This window comes from Episyrphus balteatus, chromosome 2, assembly GCF_945859705.1.
Source record: "Episyrphus balteatus chromosome 2, idEpiBalt1.1, whole genome shotgun sequence".
In the NCBI taxonomy this organism is placed as follows: domain Eukaryota; kingdom Metazoa; phylum Arthropoda; class Insecta; order Diptera; family Syrphidae; genus Episyrphus; species Episyrphus balteatus.
The window spans coordinates 54,965,928-54,990,657 of NC_079135.1; the positions used below are offsets into that span (position 1 = coordinate 54,965,928).

The following is a 24,730-nucleotide window of genomic DNA, read 5'->3' on the forward strand; positions in this document are numbered from 1 at the left end:
TGTTTTTCCGCACACCTAAGCAAAAATGTGAATTTTTCACGCATACTTCGCCAAAAATGTATATTTTTTCACGCATACTTATCCAAAAATGTCTAAAGCAGCTTGTAGGCAAACCGCGTATGACGTCAGAAGTTTCTCATCTCTTTTGGGTATCTCTGAGTTTGCCGTTTCGTATTTTGCTTTGCTTTTGTTTTTCGTTCGTTGATTTCGCTGGAGAATCCCTTGTTTTTTTTCCAGTTTTTTCGTTAGACTGGAAATGAATGAACTATTGCTTTTGATACTGGAAAATATCAGTGTTGCTGTGTGAATACCAAATTTAGTGCAGGGTTGAACGTTTGAGTTGGAATGTGGTAAAGAAATTATGAGCCCTGTTTCATTAGAGGTGGTAGTTTACTCGTGAGTAGAAATCTAGTACAACAACTACACATTCCTATCTAAGTCTGCTTTTACATGAAGACGCAAGGCGCAGAAATTATCTTCGAATTTCCTTTTGATTTTCCCTTCGGTGCGTCGCGCGCTTCTACACGTAGTAACTTTTATAAGACGCAAATTTGACAGCTATTTTTTTATTTTATCTTGTTCTTGTTTTCGTATCTATTTTTATTTAAAAAAAAAGCACCAAAATATACAAAGAACAACATCAGGGGGCTCTATGTGCAACGAAAACATTTAAATAAATTAACAAAAGTTAGTATACACCCAAATAATATACATCCGACGAAGCGAACTCTGCCACTGACGAAATCAATTAAAGCAAAACAGCCAAAAAAAGAACAAGATCAAAGAGAGACGTCAAAATGAGTCTCAAAATTTTCGACCGGGGACTCACAGGGTAAAAAATCTTCCATCCCTCTTTTTCGAACTTTCTTTCTCCCTTACTCTTCATTGAATCTTGACTCTTGCGTCTTCATGTAAAAGCAGACTAAGTCTGCTTTTACATGAAGACGCAAAGCGCAGAAATTATCTTCGAATTTCCTTTTGATTTTCCCTTCGGTGCGTCGTGCGCTTCTACACGTAGTAATTTTTATAAGACGCAAATTTGACAGCTATTTTTTTTATTTTATCTTGTTCTTGTTTTCGTATGTATTTTTATTTAAAAAAAAGCACCAAAATATACAAAAAACAACATCAGGGGGCTCTATGTGCAACGAAAACATTTAAATAAATTAACAAAAGTTAGTATACACCCAAATAATATACATCTGACGAAGCGAACTCTGCCACTGACGAAATCAATTAAAGCAAAACAGCAAAAAAAAGAACAAGATCAAAGAGAGACGTCAAAATGAGTCTCAAAATTTTCGACCGGTGACTCACAGGGTAAAAAATCTTCCATCCCTCTTTTTCGAACTTTCTTTCTCCCTTACTCTTTATTGAATCTTGACTCTTGCGTCTTCATGTAAAAGCAGACTAATCGAGTAGAAGATCATGTGTTAATTTCAGTACTAGATCTACTCATGAGTAAACTACCACCTCCAATGGAACGGGGCTATTATTGAATTATAGCCTGTTCCCACCAAACCCAAAACGCATTTTTCGGCATAAAAAATTTGAAAACTTGAAACGTTTTAATTATTTTAATTCTGCAACACCTCATTGTGCTCCAAATAAATGGCAAACAAAGTAAAAAAAACATACTCTTTTGAACTATATGTATATTGTTACGAAGAAAAAAATGAGAAAAATAATAAAAAATTATTTTTATTTTAAGTGGAGTGATTGAATATAATTCAATATAAGTTCAAGTGACCTCAACTCCAAAAATTTATAAAGCGTTTCGCCCAAGTACGACAGTGGGCTCATCAGTTAGATCTGTCGTACCTTTACTAAGCCGCCTTATTTTGGTCGATGTTTACCGACACTATATAAAACTCACAGCATGAATATACTGTGAATTATAATATTCTAAGGGAATTTGAACTTATATTGAATTATATTCAATCACTCCACTTAAAATAAAAATAATTTTAATAATTTTTTATTATTTTTGTTATTTTTTTTCGTCGTTATTATATAAGCTTGACCACGGGCATGCATTTTCTAAGTGTCTGAATTTAAACAAATAGAATAGAATATTATAAAAATACAAGAAAAACCCGAAAGCACTGCATACTAAATGTTCCGAAATCACACAAAAAAATCGCTTTTGGGTTTTCTTGTGTGTTTTTGAAAAAAAAAAGTTTAACTAACTATTAAATAAATATTTAAAATAATAATTGTCATTCCAAACATCAGTTTTGATTTCTTAAAAAAATTCTAAACAATTTACGAACAAGTTAATTTGGTAGCACAGATTTAAATCTGTTAAAAAAGTTAAGCCCAGATAATTCTCCGGGCTAAACAACTAAGCCCAAGGGGCTAAAGTGTTGTTTCATTTAACATGTAAATTGCTTAGTCCCGACTGCGTTTTTTTTTTGTCCAGTTAAGACCGGTGGTAATAAGAAACACACCTAATATCTCCTTAATGCCGACTTTTCACGAGTCCATTTTAGCTCCACAATATGTCGCAAGGCTAAAAAGTCAATTAAGATTCTGATATGGAGATTGTCACTTTAGTCACCTGCGGCTTCCGCCGAGAAGTTTCGCCACGCGGCAAAAATCGACTCGCGAAAAGTCGGCATTACAAAGCAATCAGGCGTTAACCTGAGCCCAATACTCACAGATTCTGGAAAAGACATCTACAATGCCTATAACTTATTCACCGAAGAAACCAGATGGTCCTACAGCTGGCGATAACGAACAGAGTACGTAAACTAGCTTAGTGTTACAGTACTCGGTGTCGCCTCCGCCTCTTCCGACCTCAGGCAGTCACCCTTCCAAAACAATCATTTCCGGAATATCACCGACGTACAGCCCTTTAACGGAAGCTGGTGGCGTATCCGGGGGAAACCAAAGGGTTGGATTCCAAGCTTCTACAAGGACTGCTCAACGTTCTAAAAGCAGGAATGGGAGAGATAACAGGTCTCTTAGGGCCAATTGTACAAACGTGGTTCAGCCTAGGATCAGGAATTTAACCCAACTTCGTCAACTTCGGTTTAAGCATGGATGTGGCTATTTTTACATATGTGGATCTTGCACGGTGCTAAACCGGAACCTTACCACCGATTTCAGAAGATAAAAGTTGCTGATCCGTGGATCAAATATTTGTACAACTGGCCCTTAGGGAAATGGTTCGACCGGAAGATGGCAATCCGTCAGCGATGCTTGTCAAAGCTATACTAGCGCTTTGGGGGGAGAATAGGCGGAGTTTCTGAAAATAAACATAGATAAAACCTTTAATCAGCGGAAGGAAGTATGGGAATATCAAAGCGATCAGAATACTCACAGCCACTCCACCGGGTTACCATCATGGAACTGCTAAAATGGTCAGGGACTAGCGTTGGAAGCATCTGGCGGCTGGTAATCTGGCGAATATGGTGTCAGAATATGTTGTTAAAGTAAGAAGTATTGTATTTTAATATACAATCGTCAAAAATCCATTTCTGAAGTGAAGTGACACAGTGGAGGAAAAGAAAAAAAAAATCAATTCGAGCGAAACAGTGGGGAAAAAAGTATTTTTTTTTTTATTTTTCGGTATACGAGAGTGTGGGGTAATGTGTAATAAACTCGTCACTTCTGGACAGTATCGTTCTTTCAGGTTTCTTTTGTTTCTTACATGCTTTCAAGAAGAAGAAAATTAATGTAGAAGGCACATTAAATAGGTCTTCTTTCATGCGAATCCTTGGAACTTTGAACGTATTTTGATACCTGTATTTCTCCTGACTGGCAAGATCTTCCAATACCTCTCTGACTACTGATTTTTGTTTAATGGAGACGAACGAAAGATTTTGCTTATTTGACATCAATATTTCATTCAATTACTAGCCCCGTTCCATTGAAGGTGGTAGTTTACTCATGAGTAGATCTAAGTACTAGAATTAACACATGATCTTCTACTCGAGGAGATAGCAATGTGTAGTTGTTGTACTAGATAAACTACCACCTACAATGGAACAGGGCTATTGTAGAACATAAAGATCGTTTTCTTTCACCATCATCAAAAAGGGAGCAGCGGTTAGAATGAATTAAATTTCGCATTTAAATAAAAAAAAAATCGGGCTCTTAAATTCATACGAAATCAAGGAGGGCACTTTAAATATGTGTTATTATATTTTAAATTTAAATTATCTTAGGCCCAATTTATTCACTTTCCATTAAATTTAAAGTCACCATTAAAAAAGGGAAATTTGAAAATTTGTATGCGATTTGACAGCTTTCTAATTTTTTTATGGAGCCTTTAAATATAATGGAGAGTGAATAAATTGGACCTTAAACAACAAATTTTTTTTTGTATTTTTAGCACTTTAAAACCTAAAGCCTGGTACCCATACAAGTTATCGATAATTTATATGGGATCCATTTTAGCTCGGCTAAAATTTTTCGATAGTTTGTATGGGAGTTAAAATTTATCTCGAACAGCGTACCAAGCTTAAGCAAAAAAAGCCACTCTTTTTAGATTTTACCTTGTGCATTTTTATCTCCCCATGAAACTTTTAAAATGTATGACTTTCCTGTTAAACTTGTGAGCACATTTTTTGTTTATGTTTAAGCTTTAAATACAATGACCTAAAAAGTGAAAAAGTGGGAAAATTACAAAATTAAAAAATTTTTATTTCTCTCTAGCGCTATTTGTTTTTGGAAAAAACTACAAAAATTGTTTTTAGAACCAAAAAATATTATCTTTATTTTTCTGGTCGGAAAAACTGTCACAAAATGAGTTTGAAAATGTTCACTTTTTGACTTTTTGCAGTTGTAGTTATACCTTATTGTCTATTTATTTATCAATAAAACACTATGTGTATTACACATTTTTTAAGGAAAATTGGTCTCCAAGTCAAATTTATAATGGTCAAGAAAAAATGAACAGCCTTTAAAAATAATATCTGAGGAACGAGAAAAGATGTCAAATTTTTTTCACACAGTTAAGCCTTAACTACATTGCCTCAAAAAGTGAAAATGTACAAAAGTGAAAATTTTCAAACGCATTTTTGTATGGTTTTTCGGGCTAGAAAAATAAAATAAATGATGCAGAATGCTTATTTTTCCGTCCAAAAATCAATTTGTAAACTCTTTTTTACAAAAAAATCCCGCTAGCGAGAAAAAAAATATTTTCACTTTTGTACTTTTTTAAAAAGTGGTGAATGTAGTTAAGCCTTTAGGACGTGTGTGAATTGCGTTAAATAGTTAAATCTTGTAAAATTTTAGACACTATTGAGGTTAATAAAAAATTTTCAGCTGTCAAAAGTTAAATGGGCAATTGGGTGTGTGAATTGAATTTAATTTTTTACGAGGGTTAAGTTTTGACGTTTTGTTTGTTTACATAAAATTATTGAAAAGCAATAAATTTCAAATCGATAAAAACCGAATTTTTGTTTTATTTTGTAAATTAAAATGGATGATATTTTGGAAATTTTTGTGCCATTGATGTTGGTGTTTTATTACAATATCAATATTTGATATGGCATGATTATTTGCCTAGTCGAAGAAGAGAAATTAAAGAAGAATAGTTTTATTTCCTATGAATGAGAAGGTTTTTCCATTGCTGCTTACATTGGTTGGCATCCTTGGTACTCTCCATTTTCTCTGCTATGGCTCTGAAAAATAATATGATGTGGTTATTTGTACAATTAATAAATTATTAATTTCTTACTTCCAGCAAGCGCTCATTATTGAATTTTTGTTGGTAAACATTTTATTGTTTTCGGTCCTTAAATTTATGAGCTGATTTTTTTCCTCGTGGGTCCCTTAAAAAATAAATTATACATAAAATTTATAATAATAATATTAATTTACTTACATATATTGTACGGCTTATTGTTTATTCTCTGCCTTTTTGCTGACATGATACTCCTGAAAAACTGTAGGTATATGAATTGATATACAATGCACAAAATAACAAAACCATGTGCAAAAAAAATTTAACTTCGATTAACCGGCTCCCAGAGGCCATTAATGTTTTGACAGCTGAAAATGTTTTATTCACCTCACTAGTGTCAAAAATTTTACAAGATTTAACTATTTAACGCAATTCACACATGGCCTTACAACTGAATTTTTGGATTTATGTCAAGGAATATATAATGATTTTGGATCTGTTGAGTTTGGTTTAATATTCTTTAAACCCTTTTTTTTCTTTTGAATTTAAAGTCGAAAAAGTGTGCAAAAAGTTGTGTTACAAAAAAACATTAAAATAAACAATTAAGAATTTAATTTAATTTTGATTTTTTAATATCTAAATAATTACAATGCATATTAAGAAATAAAAATCAAAAAGTGTTTGGACTCGGAAGCCTTTTTTCTAGTTTTTATATACATCCAAAGCCGTAAAAATCAGGGTTGTTAAAAATCATTTAATTTTTAATGCATTTGCTATCCATTACAATTTAAAAAAAAAAAATAATTTTTGAAAAAAAAAATATATACATTGAAAAAAAAAATATTTATTGCAACTGAAAAATATTTGTATTAAAAAAAAAATTGTTTTATTGCAAATGAAAAATATTTGCATAGAAAAAAAATATTTATTGCAACTAAAAATATGTTGCATTAAAAAAATGTTATTGCAAATGAAAAAAAATTGCATTCAAAATAAAATTATTCAAAATAAAAAGATAAAAAGATATTATATCCTCTAAATAAAAAGAAAAATATTTTGCATTGAAAAAAAAATTTATTGTAAATAAAACATTTTCTGCAATGAAAAATAAATTCAATGCAAAATGTGTGCATATTTTTTTTATTTCTTACAGTTTTGGCTACTTGACCATATGTACATTTTTAACTTTTTCAACTATAATATATTGAAGATAATATAGGTAAGGTCGAAAAGTCAAATTTTTAAGAAATTCGACGAGTATAAGAAAAATATTTAATGCACACATTTTGCATTGAATTTATTTTTCAAAGCAGTAAACTTTGTAGGTATTTGCAATAAAAAATGTTTTTAATGCAAAATATTTTTCTTGCAATTTTATTTTCAATGCAATTTTTTTTTCATTAGCAATAACATATAAATATAAATATTTTCAGTTGCAACAAAAATTTATTTTCAATGCAAATATTTTTCAGTTGCAATAACATTTCTTTTAATACAAAATTTTATTACTTGCAAAAAATATTTTTTTTTAGTGCAAATATTTTTCAGTTGGAATAAATTTTTTTTAATTCAAAATTCAAAATTTTTTTCAGTAGCAATAAATATGTTTTTAATGCAAATTTTTTTCAGTTGCAACAAATATATTTTTTAATTTAAAATGCATTTTTTTCTATCGATATTTTTATAACTCTGCCCAAGACTCACAGAGGGTAGAAAATCTTCTTCATCTTTTCGAACTTTTTTCTCTTTTGCACTACTTATGTGGGTCTTACACTTTGCGTCTTCGTGCAAAAGCAGACTAATAAAATTTACAGCTCTATTCTGGCAAACCTCAATAATACTTGACTATAATCACAAAAACCTCAGAAGGTGAGGATAACTCGTTTTTTGAGTATTTAATTTGTCACATAATTCTTACTAACAAATGTCCAACTTTTGAATTGTGATCTGCTTCAAAGCATATCACAATTCACAACTCAACTTAAAGCCTCAACTACAATGACTTAAATGACAATAACTAAAAAGTGAAAAAGTGGGAAATTTACAAAAGTAAAAATTTTTTATTTCCTTCTAGCGCTATTTGTTTTTAGAAAAAACTACAAAATTTTTTTTTAAACAGAAAAATAAGCTTTCTGCATCATTATTACTTAATTTTGTGGTCGGAAAAACTGTCACAAAATTAGTTTGAAAATTTTCACTTCTTGACGTTTTGCAAAAAGTGGCCGTTGTAGTTATACCTTAATAAGTTATTATTTTTGGTGATACGAAATCCTCATAAAATCAAATTTAGGTAAGGTTTGCTAAAATGCGGCTGTTAATTTACAAAAATGAATTAGATCTTCATGTAGCTACAGCTTAATGTCGTTAAATTATTCTGTTTGCCCCTTTTTGCTACTCCGAATAGTTTTATTTTCGTCAATTATTTTTTTTAAGTGTGGCAGTGCCTTCTCCTTCCAATTTAACTTTCCAGACACTTCATAACCCATTTCTTAAACCTCACCTAATATCAAAACCAAATTTTGTGTAGACTTTTTCCTAACTACAGTTTGAGAATATGTGATTCAATCATCCCTTGTTTCAATTTTCCCACAATAGCTTATAATCATGTTACAAATTGTAACTTTGTTTAATTTTCATTTGTATCTCATCGTTTTTTAATAAATCAAATATTTTGTGGGGAAAATATTCTTACGATCAAAATTATCCCCATTCTATGTTATATCTCATCCTACAACCATACCCCTCAACCGCATACATTTCAAATGATCTCTACACAACCTCTGTCAGCCACTAGCCGCCGCCATTCCATTAAAAACAATATCGCCACATAACATATTATTCCATTCAAAATTCGGAATTCGTCGTGTAAAAGTGTTTCGCTAAAAATACACACAGCCGAAAGTCCCGCAGTGTGATTTTCCAAATTTTTTTTTTCATTATCACAAAACACAAAGTGTGTCTTAATTTTAATTAATAAACAATTGCAATAAATAATGAGTGTTTCACATAATTTAGTAACAGGTTAGTGAATTTTCATTTTGATAAAACATACCTACTCATTATTAATTTGTGGGACGAATGTTAAAAGAAAATAATTATTCAACGAAAGATAACTATTGCTCCCATTTCCTTCAAATACCCCAATCGTCACCAGCAGTAGAAGAGATTCAAAAATGGCGCTGTACAAAAATGAACAACGGGGAACACGAACACGACGAACGTGAATGTGATTCGGATTCGGTGTCGTCTGGTTTAGTTTCCCCACAACAACAACAAATACCAACAACAACCACAACTGGAGAAGGATGGTGTCGTCGTTTGAGTGAAAACAATGAAGAACAAAAAACTCCCCAAAAAACCTTTTCAACGAAATTATCCGCCCAACAGCAGCAGCAAATCCATCCTCGGATTTTTCGAACATTTCTTGTGCGCTTGGCTGAGGAATCTCCAAAAAGGAATAATTCCGCCGATGAACTCTCCGACTCATCGACCTATGACAGCTTTAATTGTCGTGAAACTGGTGAGTTCTATCTTCTCCATTTTTAATGCAAATAACTCATATACAGAAGTAAAGGTTGTTGATAAAATAAAAATTAACCCAATAATGTGCAAACGTAATGGAATATTTCCATAATAATTAGTGTTTGAGTGTTTGCTCGAAGAATAATAAAAGCAAATTAATGTATCATCCGTTTGCACGTCCAAACTCGTTCAAGTCCCAATACGAACTGCTGTAACAGTGAAACTGATGAAAAGTTTAAGTAAGCAATCAACGAAGAAGAAGGTTGTGGAGCGAGGCATGAAGCATGGACAATTTAATGTCGTCATCGATGGTTGTTTTTGTGACGTCGTCAATTTCGTCGCCGTTCATCCACACAAGACACATTCTCAATGTAGGGCGTTTCATTAGTGCACACAAATCTTCTAAGCATAGGCTTGTCGTCAAATTTTTATTGTATTTGACTATACTTTGGGCTTAGGGCAGCGAATAATTTAAAAGCTTTTTACTTCATTCATTTCAAAATTCCTATTAAACTGGTTTCTGAATTCAAGGTCAGTCACATGGACATTGTTTGAAAGAAGAAATGGTAAAAAGGAATCTACAATAAAAGTTATTCAATTTAATTGGAATTCTTAAAAAAAATATTTTCCCGGAAGTGCGTCTACTTTTAATTTGGGAGATTCCAATTTGAACAAGCAAATGTAACAGAGTTGTTGATATGTAAATTAATTTTCCTACTTCTCTGATTGTCGAAAAAAAATAGTTAAATTTGTGGGAACAGGTCGTTATTCTGTATTCCAAAATTCTGTATGACCAAAATTCTGTTTTTAAAAATTCTGCAAATCTATTATTCTGCTTTTTGAAATTCTGTATATTCCAAAACTATACATTTGTATTTTCCTGTCGAACAATTTGTATTGAATTAAGAGATTAAATATAACAGCAGTTTCAGCAAAAGAGAAAAAAAAAATTAAAAGTAACAAAAACCAAAATGATGAAATATGTATGTATGTAGGTATAGTGTATATGAAGATTCTTGGCTTAATATTACTCGTATTTTGGTATTCAAGGTATGGTGCAGGGAACTAAGTCCACTGAGGTAGTTAGTTCCCACTGAGTGGAACCGAAACCCACTTTAGTAAAGTGAAGTAATCCCATGCTAGGTGGGAAACTATTTCCGGAAAAAAACGTGTGGTTTTCGTTCCCTCTGAATGCTAACTTAAATCCCATTTCACCAAGAAGAAGTTAAATAAGAAGAAAAAGAATCGCGAGTTTTTAATTTGACTTCTTATAGAATCTTTAAAATCAGCAGTTTATTTCAAAATTCAGTTTTTCAAAAAACTGAAAAGAGTGTAACACCCACGGAACTAACCCCCGTGGATGTTAGTTCCATTTAATTTGGAATTAACATGGAACAGTTTATTTAAAAAAGTGTTGTTATTGGCGCCTTCCTGGCGACTTTACATACCCTAAGCGAAGCAACGAAGTTACGTGAGCGGGACAGAGGACCCTTAAAGGGATTTAAAATACTGAGACCCCGTGAAGCGAGCCAGGCAAGGTTTTAGTTAGATAAAAAGACGTCGACATTGGCGACTTTAAATATCCAAAGTGGACCGCTCACGCAAGTTCGTTCCTCTGCTTAGGTAATATTACATCGCCAGGCAGACGCAAATGTTTGTATCTTAGTGAAGTGTTATAATTTGGAAAACGCGAAGCAGAAAAACATTGCTCACATGAGAATCTATTTAATTTGTACAACCCAAACGCCAAGAATCAATTTTGAGGTGTGAAAATAAAAATTCGCGCGTTTTTTTTTTTTTACTTAAAAGTACTTTTACGAAAAATCACCCTTATTTGATTACTTTCGTTATTCGCAATTAAATCGTTGAAAATAAATTCTTTTTTATTTTTTTTGAGTGTGTACTTGGTTCCCATTAGAGAGTGGAATTCAATTCCACCTTGAATGCGAAAGAAAATCACTTTACTAAAGTGGATTTCGTTCCCACTGAATGTGAACGAAGTCCCTAAGTGGACTTACATAGTTCCCTGCACCTTCAAGGTATGTCACTCAAATTCAATACAAAAGCTGAAAGCCAAATGCAAATTGATTGGGGAGATATTTTACTTCTAAGCATTTTCAACAAAGAAAAGCCAAAAATCCGTACTCCAACATTCTGTAAATGAAAAATTGTCTTGATAATGAAAAAAATTTTAATATACAGAATTTTGAATTTACAGAATTAAAAAAAAAAACAGAATTTTGGAATCCGAATTTTGACACATACATAATTTCGACTCCAACCCAAAGTTTGAGTACAGAAATTGAATGTCAATTGCTTCACTTGGGTCAGAATAAGTTAAAACATGAAGATAGTGTGGATCCTGCCATCAGAGATCAGACGTAGACTTTTATTTCTTATCTTCATAAAGTGACTTCCTTACATACTTGTTTGTTTTTATATATACATTTAACACGAGGTCACTTGAACTTTAAAATTGAATATAACACGATTCGGTCATAGGAACCAAAGGTTTGAAACGAGAGAATAAGAACGAAGACAACTATATTATTACAGTTTTAGTTTGTCCCAATTATATTCAATCAATTGAATTATATTCAATTGCTCCACTTAAAATAAAAATAATTTTAATAATTTTGTATTATTTTTTTTATTTTTTTCTTCGTTATTATTCGGGCATACATTTTCTAAGTGTCTGAATTTAAACAAATAGAATATTAGAATATTAAAATTCACAGTATGTTCATGCTGTGAGTTTTATATAGTGTCGGTAAACATCGACCAAAATAAGGCGTCTTAGTAAGGGTACGACAGATCTTAACTGATGAGCCCACTGTCGTACCTGGGCGAAACGCTTTATAAATTTTTGGAGTTTTGGTCACTTGAACTTATAAATTGAATCAAACTGATTGAATTTCTACGCGATTGAAGTTATACTTCTCATTCACACAAATTTAATTAGTTGGTTCATACCATAATAAAACTGTTTTACAATTATGAGCGCCAGATGGCGCTACCCAACCCCAACGCCGCAAAAGAAGTAGGTATAATTTCAAAAAGAAAACTAATTTTTAAATAACAACGAAGAAAAAAATAACAAAAATAATAAAAAATTATTAAAATTATTTTTATTTTAAGTGAAGTGATTGAATATAATTCAATATTAGTTCTAGTGACCTCAACTCCAAGGGTACGACAGATCTAACTGATGAGCCCACTGTCGTACCTGGGCGAAACGCTTTATACATTTTTGGAGTTGAGGTCACTAGAACTAATATTGAACTAATTTTTAAATACAAAATTAATTCAAATGAAACTTTTTTTGAGCTATTGTGGTTAAGAAAAGAACAAATAGATAAGGCTCAGAAAAAGTTTTAATTCATTTTAATTAATTTTGTATTTAAAAATTAGTTTTTTTTTTTCAAATTAACTATCATTATCATTAATAGTTAATACTCATTAACGTGTTTTTTTGAATAAAATGATATGAAAGTGAAAAAAGAATTGCGTTGAGCGCAAAATTGCGGAGAAGCGGTTGTCCGCAGAAAAAAATTTTGACACAAACTAAAACTGTAATAAAATTCTTGATTGGTTATAAAAAAAAATCTTTCGAATAGGACATAGGGTTGGCAAAGCTAAAGCCAGTTAAGAGAAAAGAGAGCAAAAATGATAAAAGCCGTTAAACTCGAAAACGGGACGAAAACGTGAAAATTAACTCTTTATATTTCGACTTAAAATGACCTCAGGAATCCATGGTTTTCATTTGGGGCGGCGCGGCGACTGTGGGACACCCTGTATATTGGGTCCGTTTAATGAATCTGTTCCGCACAGAAAATATACGAAAAGTAAAAACTTGTGTTCTCCACGAAGGAAAACCTTGCCCCATACTGTTCTACTATTTTTTCACTTTGTGTTCCATGAAGTTTTTCAGTACTTTTTAGTTAAGGTTTTTTGCTCCTCCTTTTGAGGTAGAGCAAATAGCTCTTATGCAAAAAGAATGAGTTTGAGTCAATCCTATAAAACTTGAAGCTGTACTTTCTATATTTTTTTTTGTTCTGACAGTTTCTTTTCTTATATATTGTGTTCTAGTTGGTGAAGAAAATTTTAAAATGAAATGACTGGTGCATTATAATAATACAAATTGAGGAATCGAAGATAAAGAGGAAATATGCAAAAAAAGGTAAACTTGAACCTCTCAAGATACAAATGGGCGCATTAGACTGGGCCAAAAAAATAAAATATTTTTTTTTTTGAAAGTTACTTCGAAAATCTTGTTCAGGATTATGAAAAAAAAATTTGGTGAAAATTTGAGCCGTTAAAAAAAATTTTAAGAGGTCTATCATCGGTGTTTTTTATTTTTATACATGATATGATGTTTTACAACAGAACTGCTAGACGATCAAAGTAAAAAAAATTTCTGTTCATTTTTTCTTATATAAAATTAAATTTCCTACAAAAAAGATCTAATTGAAAATTTTCGTCAGACGAGCGGTATTCGAGTAATTAAGCTTTTTAAATCGAAGTGTTTTTTCAATTTGCCTGTTTCACTTTGGAATTTTGTGATGAGCAAATAAGTGAATAGAAAAATAAAACCTCGACAGATTCTTATAGGAAATTTAATTCTCTACAAAAAAGGTCTTGTAGTAATTTTCCCTAAATTGAGTTTTGAAGAAGTTATTCACGATTTAAATCGAGAAAAAAATTAAAAAATCAATTTTCAATTTCAAAATTTTCTAATTCACTGAAAATTCAATATTTTCAAATTAGCAAGGGAATTAATTGTAGGGAATTAAACGTTCTATAAAAAGTTCCTTGGCAGCAAATTAATTGCTTTAACCGTTAAGAAGATATTCGTATAGACCTCTTAAATTTTTTTTTAACGGCTCAAATTTTCACCAAATTTTTTTTTCATCATCCTGAACAAGATTTTCGAAGTAACTTTCAAAAAAAAAAAATATTTTATTTTTTTGGGTCAGTCTAGGGCGCATTCACAAATCTAGTGACTAAGTAGTCAACTCGTTCTGATGAATACAACTTAAAAAATGAGTTAAAATTTCACCTCCGACGTAGTGTAAAAATTTCGTCTTCAAAGTTAGTTGATATTTCTCAAGTCAGGTGTTTGATGGAAACAATTGTATTTTAATTTTTTTTGTGGAATTCATGAAAAAAGCATTCAAAATAAAATTAATTGTGCAGTATTTAAATATAAATTATGAAATTGAAAAATTATGAAAGGAAAAAAAAAATGTGATTAGTAAAACAAGTTTTGTGACTTTTTCATACAATTGATCAGCGCAGAATTTTATCAATAATTGAAATAATACTAGCACGATAGTTTTACCCTACGGGATGAACTGTGTTATCGATGCATGAAAAAGGGGCCCTATTTTGTAAAACGATTATCGTTGAATTTACTTCTTAATCGTTAAACGCGATTGTGTATTACGCTAATCGTTTTATTTCAACGATACTCGTTAATATTTATGACTGTCATTTCCTTATCGCTTGACTTTCGTTTAGCTGTAATAATATTAACTTTGAATTTTGTTTTGGCGGACAAATGAGTTAATCACCCCTATTACGATTGTCAACTATAAATTGATGGAATTAGCCCTGGTTTTTCAATCGTCAGTTAGACTATCAAAAGAATAAATGTCAATATAAAAAAAACATTCCTAGGAATAAGCTCTATCTGAGGTTTATCTGACTACTGAAAAATTGGCCCTTAATGGAATTTTTCAATTACATTTCAAATAATAACGGTTGGCATCATTCTTTGTTTTCAAATTAGAGATTAAGAGATGGAAATTTATTTTGTATCAACTATCAATTGATAGTTGACAATCGTAATAGAGGTGAATGTATTTAATATAATAATATTTTTACGTATGTACATATGCCTTTAGAATGCATGTAAGCCTCAAATAATTTTTTTCGGTTTAGTTTGGCCAAACAAATTTCTCGTTCTACATAATCGCTCTTTGTCGTGACTATAGTTTACTTCATTATTGTTTGCTTGCCGCTCGTTTCGTATTAAGGCTTGGCCACACCGGAGGGTATGCGGTAGCGGTACGGGTAGAGGTAACGGTACTTGTATGAAAAAAATTCCAAACTGACATATCAACGTTCAGATGTGGAATTTTTTTCATACAAATATCGTTACCGCTACCCGTACCTTTACCGCATACCCTCAAGTGTATCCAAGCCTTTATGAAATAGACCCACAGCCCTAAACTGCCTACCGACAGTGATGCGTTCTTTTATTCGACGATGTTAACTATTGTTAACAATAGTTAACTTTCATCGTTCCTAAATGAGAAAAAAGTTACAAAGTGTAACATCGTGACGTCACAACATCGTTCCTAAATCCAGTGTTGAAGTGTCAAATAGTTACATTTTGTTACTTTTTCCAACTCAGCTTCTGGACTTGAGTTTCAATGTTAATCTGTCAAACACAACTAAATGGGGAAGAGAGGGGATGATGTGAGAAGAGAATTTCTTGTTTGTTTCCATATTTGAAATTATTGAATGCATATTTTTGTTTCAATTTGCTTAGAATTCAATTAAAAATAATTATTTCAGTACCAAATTAAATTTTTCTTGTTTATTCATTCATAAAATTAATCTCAAAAATTTTTCTTTTGACAGATCAACAAAATGTAACATTTAGTCGTTCCTAAATCAAAGTTAACATTTTGTAACAAAATGTAACAAAAACAAATACAACGATTTTTTTGACATAACAACAATAGTTAACATTGTTCAATAAAAGAACGGACCACAGGTGTCATTGTTGACATTTATACTTATATACTTTAAAATAATAAATCAGTGTCACACCATACAAATTTTTTTCGGCTCTGAAATAAAAGTAAGAAATTGAGTTCTTAAAACTTTTAACTGTTAATTAATTTGCAACAAAATGGCGTATGAAATAAAAAATATTTTGATTAATTAATTGTTTCTGATTATTATGCAATCTTTTAGTGAAAGAATTGTAAAAAAAAAAAAAACAAAAATTGTTGCAAAGTAGGGATTTTTTGAAATTCCACAAAAACTGCATTTAATCGAAAACCGTAAGGATTTTGGATAAACGAGTTAATAAATTCTGAGAGTCATCAAGTTGTCTTTCAGCATATTTCGTTTGATCTATTATATTTGGGACACCCTGTATGTATACTATTATGAAAATGATCCAAATACCACCATGCTTCCTTGTTAAAACAGTGGAAGACTGCATTTGCAAGAGGGGTAAATTATTGTTGTTTTGGAGTTAAAAGATATATGTATACATATTTTTATTTCTATATTAAAAATGATTTTGACGACATTAATTTTGAGAATTTGAGTAAGACGTTGATTACAAAAGAATTTTATAGAGTTTGGTGTTGTAGCTGCTTAAAAACGATTATACAATTCAGAAACAAAATATAATGGACAATGAATCGTATAATTTACCATACAAACAAATTGAAACTATGTTGTTTTATTTATTGATATGTGCAGATAATACCTCTTTTATTTTCCTACACGCCCTTTTGTTAGACAATTTGTTGCTATTATTTATTATTTTTTAATTAAAGATGTATGTCGGGATTCTAGTGATACTGAATCAAATTCATCATTTTCATCTGGAGAAATTGGAGCCACCATTAAAGTTGTTGAATACGAAGTGGCAAGCGCAAGCAACAGTGAAGATTTGTTTACAAACGATTCTTCAAGTGGAACAGATGTAAGAAAATAAAACGAAAACAAATTAAGAAAACGGTTTCCAAAGGTCATTGTCTTTCCATTTTTTTTATTTTAGGATTTTATTTTAGCAGCGGTTGCTAGAGCTATATGCAACACATCGAAATGTTCAAGTGATTTCGCTGATACGGAGGAAGATTCAACTGATACCGATACAACATATGACTCTGAGTTTAGCCTAGCAGATTATTGGGTGTGTGTAAAATGCAAGAACAAGCAGAACAACCCCATGTTCCGGTATTGTGAAAAATGTTATCAGGTAACTTATTTGCTTTTATTCTAAAGCAATGTAATTAGCATATTTGTATTTATTTGCATTTGAAAAAAAAAAGTGAAATGTTTGTCTCTTGTGTGAAGAATTTTTGTTTGAATACCTACTAACCACATATAAAAATATAAATACATACAGTACAATTTAAAAAAAAGAAAAAAAAAAAATATAAATTTGCAATTGCTAACATGTATGAACAAGATAACTGTTGGAGTTCTTGTCAGAGCTCGTTGCGCACTAACAAGCAGCGGTGGTGTATTTGTGAGGTACATTAATATTGAATCGTTTATTCATACAGTCTCGTCATCGCTTATGGTTTAACGTCATGCCCTCATTTTTATTGTTTCTTTTGGTTGAATATGGTAGGTTACTTTTCTGATGCTGATGTTACATCATTTTTTTACAAACTGTTGTGCCAATGTTGAGTATATTTTTCTTGGTACCTACATACTAGGGATGTTGCGGGTGTAGATTTTTTCACACCCGCGGATGCGGATTTTTGAAAGTTCATGGGGCTTCGGATGCCGTTTTTTAAGATCTTATACAAAAAAATTTATATAAATGAACTAAATAATGAAATAGTTATCAATAACATTTTTATTATTTGTATTTATTAAGAGAAGTTGAAAATAGTTGCATTCATTTCATTTATTTTTATTCAAATCTTTTACATTAGATCGCTAAATCAATGAAGCTAAAAAATTTAAATTTGCTCTTGATGAGGGGAATTTTCCTCCACATTGGCTTTTCCTTTTTGTCCAGAATGAAAGTAATTCCTTTTTGGGGACAGTTTTCGTGCTACAATTTTATAGCAATTCCTGACTCTCATCACTTGATAAATTTACCAACATAGCTAGGTCATTCTTTATACTGGTTCTTCTGACGAAACCTCATGCCCAGGGCCTGGTTAATCATTATCCTTTTCTGTGGAACCCGTCATTCTCATCCAAGGTTATACCTAAAATTATAAACTGAATATTTTAAAAGTGCCTTCGCCGATGCTTTGTTATTCAGCAGAAGAGTATTTTTATCTAGCTCTAATTTATTTGTCTGTCTCTGAAGACTCTATCATTTTAAGGCTTTTTGTTGTTTCATAGTAGTATAGTATTGATGCAAACTTATTAAGGGTCTTACAAAATTCATAAAACCATAAAAAAAATCATGCATTTCGGCACACAAATGGATGCCTTTTATGAAAAAGTTTGTAAAAACTTAAGAAAAAGGTTCTATTTTCAACATAGAACTTTATAGTGCTTAGATGTATGTAATGAGTGGATTTTGTATGGAAAGAATAGTGCATTTCATCGTCAAACGGGCTTTGATTTTATTTCACTTTAGGTTTTATCTTATACGGTGAAGAGATCCATCAAATTCATTTTTAAAAAGAGCAAAAATAACACAAGTCCGGTACTTGCATTAAAAAAAAATCCTGTTTTTATTGAAGTACGTATAAATAACGTAAAAATGAATAACGTAAATAAATTATACAAAAATACAAAATATTCCAGGTAGTCTAAGAGCCCAGAGCAGATTTTGGGAGTTTTTGGATAACCGAAAATGAGTCATATGTATGTGTAGGTAATAGCGTCCTGATGAAGAATTCGAAAGTCTGGCAGGTTTATTTCACGGCATTCTATGGTTTATGGGGAGTTGAAAAATGCATTTTTTCCGATTTTTGTGTCGAGTATATAACCACTTTAATTCATATAGAGCCGATAGAGGGCGATACCTTGATTGCAAAAAGTTCGGTCCCAGACGTTTTATTCGCGGCATTACCCCCGCCAGACGTCCTTGAAGAGTCGCGAAATGGCGATTTTCATACAAAAGTCAAAATATTATTTTTTGCAAGATATATAACCGTCTGGTGGTACCTATTAAAAAATCACCACTAACCCCTGATAGAAAATAAATTAGTGCCAGACGTTTTAACCACGGCATTACCCCCGCCAGACGTCCTTGAAGAGTCGCGAAATGGCGATTTTCATACAAAAGTCAAAATATTATTTTTTGCAAGATATATAACCGTCTGGTGGTACCTATTAAAAAATCACCACTAACCCCTGATAGAAAATAAATTAGTGCCAGACGTTTTAACCACGGCATTACCCCCGCCAGACGTCCTTGAAGAGTCGCGAAATGGCGATTTTCATACAAAAGTCAAAATATTATTTTTTGCAAGATATATAACCGTCTGGTGGTACCTATTAAAAAATCACCACTAACCCCTGATAGAAAATAAATTAGTGCCAGACGTTTTAACCACGGCATTACCCCCGCCAGACGTCCTTGAAGAGTCGCGAAATGGCGATTTTCATACAAAAGTCAAAATATTATTTTTTGCAAGATATATAACCGTCTGGTGGTACCTATTAAAAAATCACCACTAACCCCTGATAGAAAATAAATTAGTGCCAGACGTTTTAACCACGGCATTACCCCCGCCAGACGTCCTTGAAGAGTCGCGAAATGGCGATTTTCATACAAGTCGTTATTTCGGGACTTTTCAAGGACGTCTGGCGGGGGTAATGCCGTGGTTAAAACGTCTGGCACTAATTTATTTTCTATCAGGGGTTAGTGGTGATTTTTTAATAGGTACCACCAGACGGTTATATATCTTGCAAAAAATAATATTTTGACTTTTGTATGAAAATCGCCATTTCGCGACTCTTCAAGGACGTCTGGCGGGGGTAATGCCGTGGTTAAAACGTCTGGCACTAATTTATTTTCTATCAGGGGTTAGTGGTGATTTTTTAATAGGTACCACCAGACGGTTATATATCTTGCAAAAAATAATATTTTGACTTTTGTATGAAAATCGCCATTTCGCGACTCTTCAAGGACGTCTGGCGGGGGTAATGCCGCGAATAAAACGTCTGGGACCGAACTTTTTGCAATCAAGGTATCGCCCTCTATCGGCTCTATATGAATTAAAGTGGTTATATACTCGACACAAAAATCGGAAAAAATGCATTTTTCAACTCCCCATAAACCATAGAATGCCGTGAAATAAACCTGCCAGACTTTCGAATTCTTCATCAGGACGCTATTACCTACACATACATATGACTCATTTTCGGTTATCCAAAAACTCCCAAAATCTGCTGTGGGCTCTCGGTCTAAGGGAAAGGGTTCTATGTTGAAATTCGAATGACTAAGATCTTAGAAACCTTATTTTAATAAATTATAAACTTTATTTTAATAATACATTTGTTTTAAATCATGGAATTTGTATGTGTTTTTTCACCTACATATGTAAGGCGTCACTATTAATTTTTTGCTAATATTTATTTTAATTCAACCTGAAAGCTCATTTTTTTGAATTTTGTGGGATTCAACCTTTTATAATCCTCAGCCAGCGAAGAGTAAGCCAAACAATCAAAACCTTAGTACGTTGAGCTTAATTTTGCATTATTGATTATGTAATTTACTTAAGTATCAATTAAGTTATAACAATAGTAATAATTATATTTACAACTACATTATTTAATAAATTTGTTGCAATTGTGTAAATTATCAAAATTTTCTGACCTCGGATTCAATTTAAATTCGAAACTTACATAACAAAAAAAAAAAACAATATATCTTGATTTCTATTAATCGGATCGTCAAGATTGAGGTATTCAGGCTTGGGGAAAATGACAGAGCATCAGATCTTTTATATAGAATGTAAAATATTGTGAATTCAGCCTACTCATATTAATTGGAATACTCACGTTGTTTAACTTCCGAAAACTATAAATTCTGCGAATTAAAGGTACCAGACTTTTGAACTTGTTATCAGGATGCGTAAATGCGTATACACTAGGGCATTCGTTATTTTTGAATCAAGTTCCTAAGTTGGAAAAACTGTATCTAAATAATACAAAAAAAAATTCCCTAATTTTTTCAGATTTTTATTTTGACGCTAGATGGCGCCCCAAGAGTTAACCCTCTTGGTTTAGTTTTTTCTCATTTGAAATAGGTATATATATTGACTTATGAGGCCATTTTTTAGACATAGCGAGTTTCTTTTCTATATAAAACACCGTTTTCAAAAAGGTATAAACCATTTATCTAGGACTAGGAGTTTAGTCAGGACATGCATGTCTTTTTTTGAGTTACTAAACCAAGCATGTTTTATTAAAACAAGCATATGAGTAGAATTAAAAATAAAATAAAACCCAAAAGAGACATGCATGTCCTGACTAAACCCCTAGTCCTAGAAAAATGGTTTATACCTTTTTGAAAACGGTGTTTAGTATAGAAAAAAACCTCATCAAAAAATTTTCAATTAAAGCTATGTCTAAAATAATGGCCTCATAAGTCAACATACATATACCTATTTCAAATGAGAAAAAACTTTAACCATCTTGGGGCGCCATCTAGAGTCAAAATAAAAATCTGAAAAATTAGGAGATTTTTTTTTTTGTATTATTTACATAGATACAGTTTTTCCACTTAGGAACTTGATTCCCGAAAAAAACCTAAATAACGAACGCCCTAGTATACACACATTTGGTTATACCTCCACCCCCAAAATTTGCTATGGGCAATTATCAAGCAAAAAATTTTTCGACCAGTAATAATTTCAACCTTTATCTGTATCTAAAGCGCAACTCTGTGTTGCAAATTCCATGAGATAAGATATAAAATTTTTATTTTCTATGGCAAACATTTCCTTTGAAACTTGTATATAAATGTAATTTGAAAACACATTATGCATGCATTTTTATTTATTTAGATTTTTGTGTGTAATATTTGTTATGTAACTTTGATGTGTAGCACTACCATATTTGTTATCATTCAGGATCATTCATGCAGATACTCACGATCTCGTTATTTTTGTACCTGTTTCATAACTGTTCGGAAGGAATATCAACAATAAAAGTGGCATTATCACTTTGCTTCGGCAGTTGTTTTTTTTAGTTTTTTTTGTTTTTTTATTCCTTATTTTAACACAAATACTTGCATGTGATAAAATAATTGTGATATACATATATTTACCAACATACATACACCTACTTTTATAACGTTTTGAATAAAAAATAAAAAAAAATAAACAAACATACAGTATACACCTACTTTTATAACGTTTTTAATAAAAAATAAAAAAAAAAATAAAATATATATAAACAAAAAAAAAACATTAAAAAAATAAAAAAAAAAAAAAACATTTATAAATTACAAAACAAACAAAAAAAAAACAATTAATTTCAACTAAAAACAATATACATAAAAAAAAAATTAAACACAGAGAAAATTAAAACTGGGAAACAAAAATTGAAAAAAAAATGAACAATTAACAAAACATAAAAAAAAAACCAAATGAAAAATTAAAATCAAAAATACGTTTAACAAACATAATGCCCTTTTTCTAATTTCCCTTGTTTTATATTCAATTACAGATTCGGAAAACTCATTTTCCACCTCGTCCGCGTCTTCGTAAAAGTAGAACAACGGTTAAGCAGCAAAGGTCTTCCCAGAATTTTTCATCCTTGAAACGGTCTGCAACAACTTCAGAAGTGGTCGAATCGCTAACAAAAAAGCGAAAGCAAGATGACAGCGCACCAGCTAACTCATCAACAACACCATCGTCTTCGTCAAGCAATTCATTGCCGAATTCTTCATCAGTCATAACTTCTGGTAGGTTAGCAGTTGAAAGGTCACATGACCAATTTACAGCTGAAAACAGTAGCAGTGACGACGATAACAATGCAAGTCATTTTAAAAAGAAAATCAATAATATTTCGGAAAAAAGAACTATATCTGAAGAGACCCAGATTAGTAAATATTTATCCAGTTCGACTGGATTTCTTAGCAAATTAAATGTTCAAAAACCCGCCCAACACTTGCGAACGGCAGCAAAGAGAAAGTTGTCCAAAGCACCCTCAAAGTACAAAGCTTTAGCTAAAAGAAAATGCTTCGGGCATAATTCAATGCCCTCTTCCTCCAGTGGGTCTGAAATTGAGACTGATATCGTTTTAAGTCAAACCATGAGTACAAGCAATACACAGAGTACTCAGAAAGATTCTGGTTTCAGCTCGGCTCCTTCGAGCCAAGAAAGAAAGTCCTCCAGCGAGCATCAGAATGAAGAAGACGAAGATGAAGATTGTGTTTCCAACTGTGGCAGTAATGAAGAGAATTCAGACACTGTGTGTGATGAATTGAGCGAAAGTGATGTTGCTGAAATGTCACAAGAAAACAATAATTGCATTCCTAGTACTCTTGAATTTGATTTAAACTCACAGGAAAATTCTTTAGGTCGTCATGCTTCGGATATTTCATTGCAAACCAACACTGAGTCCCATGCAATATCAACTTTAGTACAAAGCGTTTCTGAGTGTTCAGATGCGTATACGAATATACAAACATCTAATATTTCTGAGATTCCCGGAATTTCTACAATAGAAGAGAAACTTAGGTCTCAAAAACCCGTTCTGGGAGATCCATCGGAAAATGGTAGTACTGATTTTCAAAGCTATGGCTCCTGCATGACATGTTTAACTGAACCTAAAAATGGTGTTTTTGTGCACAGCAGATTTTTACATCTTTGCTGCTGCTACAAGTGTGCGGTAAAAATTTGGAACAAAAACAAGAAATGCCCAATTTGTAATTGTGCTGTTAAAAATGTTATGAAACTATTTATTCATTAAAAAACAAAAAATTAAATTCTAGGTATTTTGGGCCTCAATATCCATTTGCAGTTAGTAATAATTTTGTGAGCTTTACGATATTTTCGTAGTGAAGGCTTGAAATTGATTCATACAATAATTGTTTACACGCAAAACAAAAATCTCACATAACTCATTCGGCTAAGAATATAATTATATACGTAAACAGCCGGTTTTAAGTGGCATACATTATTGGTAAATTTGTTTCAATTAAAACAAACTGCATTTGTTGATATTGAAATGGCACAATAAATAGTAAATATGTACAAATACTGGGTCTCTAAGGTAAATATTGTTAAGTTTGAAAGAAAAAAAAAGAAAATTTTCACGATAAAAGCAAGAAATTAGACTGCATTGTTATATAAATGGTAAAGTATATAATTAAAGGTAACAAATAGCACTATTAATTAAAATGGTAATTTTTATAACGTATTAAGAGAAAAACATTGCGAAGATGGTCTTAAGAAAAGAAGTTAATTTATTCACAAAAAAAAAATACAAGGAACGAACAAAAAAAAAAACAACAAAAAATAATTAAAAATAAACTTTCTTTACAGCAAAAATATTGGTTTCATTTCAATTTAAACGTGAGCTAGATTTTTTATCATTTATTTTCATTAATTTGTGGAAACTTAGAATTTGTTTAAGTTCCTTAGGATGTTCTTAATTTGTATCTCTAAATTAAAAATGTGGATGCAAAAGTGCCTTTTTATGTTAAGTCTGTTTTAAAAGTGTTTTCTTAAAAGTGAAGATGATAATACTTATCAATAAAAGCTAGGGAATGTGGTGGATAATCTTATCAATTTTTGATGCTCAGTTTACAAAATATGTTTCATTTTACAAAATTTAAATCCAGTGAACAACAGTTTAAATTCATTTGGATTTAAGTAGTTAATAAAATAG

At 31.5% G+C, this 24,730-nt stretch overlaps 1 protein-coding gene and 1 long non-coding RNA gene across 6 annotated transcripts; one reads left to right on the forward strand and one right to left on the reverse strand.

Moving 5' to 3' along the window:
• Positions 1-5,383: 5,383 nt before the first annotated feature.
• Positions 5,384-6,129, reverse strand: LOC129908347 (uncharacterized). The gene is made up of 3 exons (XR_008771268.1): positions 5,837-6,129; positions 5,690-5,783; positions 5,384-5,633 (listed from the first exon to the last, which is right to left on the reverse strand). It is a non-coding gene; the product is annotated as an uncharacterized LOC129908347 (long non-coding RNA).
• A 2,338-nt stretch (positions 6,130-8,467) lies between these two features.
• LOC129909117 (E3 ubiquitin-protein ligase Mdm2-like) lies at positions 8,468-24,126 on the forward strand. Of its 5 annotated transcripts, none has more exons than XM_055986078.1 (5): positions 8,468-8,656; positions 8,724-9,155; positions 16,741-16,889; positions 16,965-17,165; positions 22,562-24,126. In XM_055986078.1, the coding sequence occupies exons 1-5, from the start codon at positions 8,629-8,631 to the stop codon at positions 23,807-23,809; spliced, it is 2,058 nt and encodes a 685-aa protein (XP_055842053.1). In that variant the 5' UTR covers positions 8,468-8,628; the 3' UTR covers positions 23,810-24,126. The 5 variants fall into 5 exon arrangements, with proteins under 5 accessions (XP_055842053.1, XP_055842056.1, XP_055842057.1 ...); XM_055986081.1 differs by having other exon boundaries at positions 8,745-9,155; XM_055986082.1 differs by having other exon boundaries at positions 8,790-9,155.
• Positions 24,127-24,730: the final 604 nt, after the last annotated feature.

What these genes read in the sequence shown, in the direction of transcription:
- LOC129909117 (XM_055986078.1), top strand. Translation starts at nt 8,629, where the DNA reads ATGAGTGTTTCACATAATTTAGTAACAG. An exon ending in CTTTAATTGTCGTGAAACTG is followed by an intron (nt 9,156 to 16,740) that starts GTGAGTTCTATC and finishes TTTTAATTAAAG; the next exon opens with ATGTATGTCGGGATTCTAGT. An exon ending in ATTCTTCAAGTGGAACAGAT is followed by an intron (nt 16,890 to 16,964) that starts GTAAGAAAATAA and finishes TTTTTATTTTAG; the next exon opens with GATTTTATTTTAGCAGCGGT.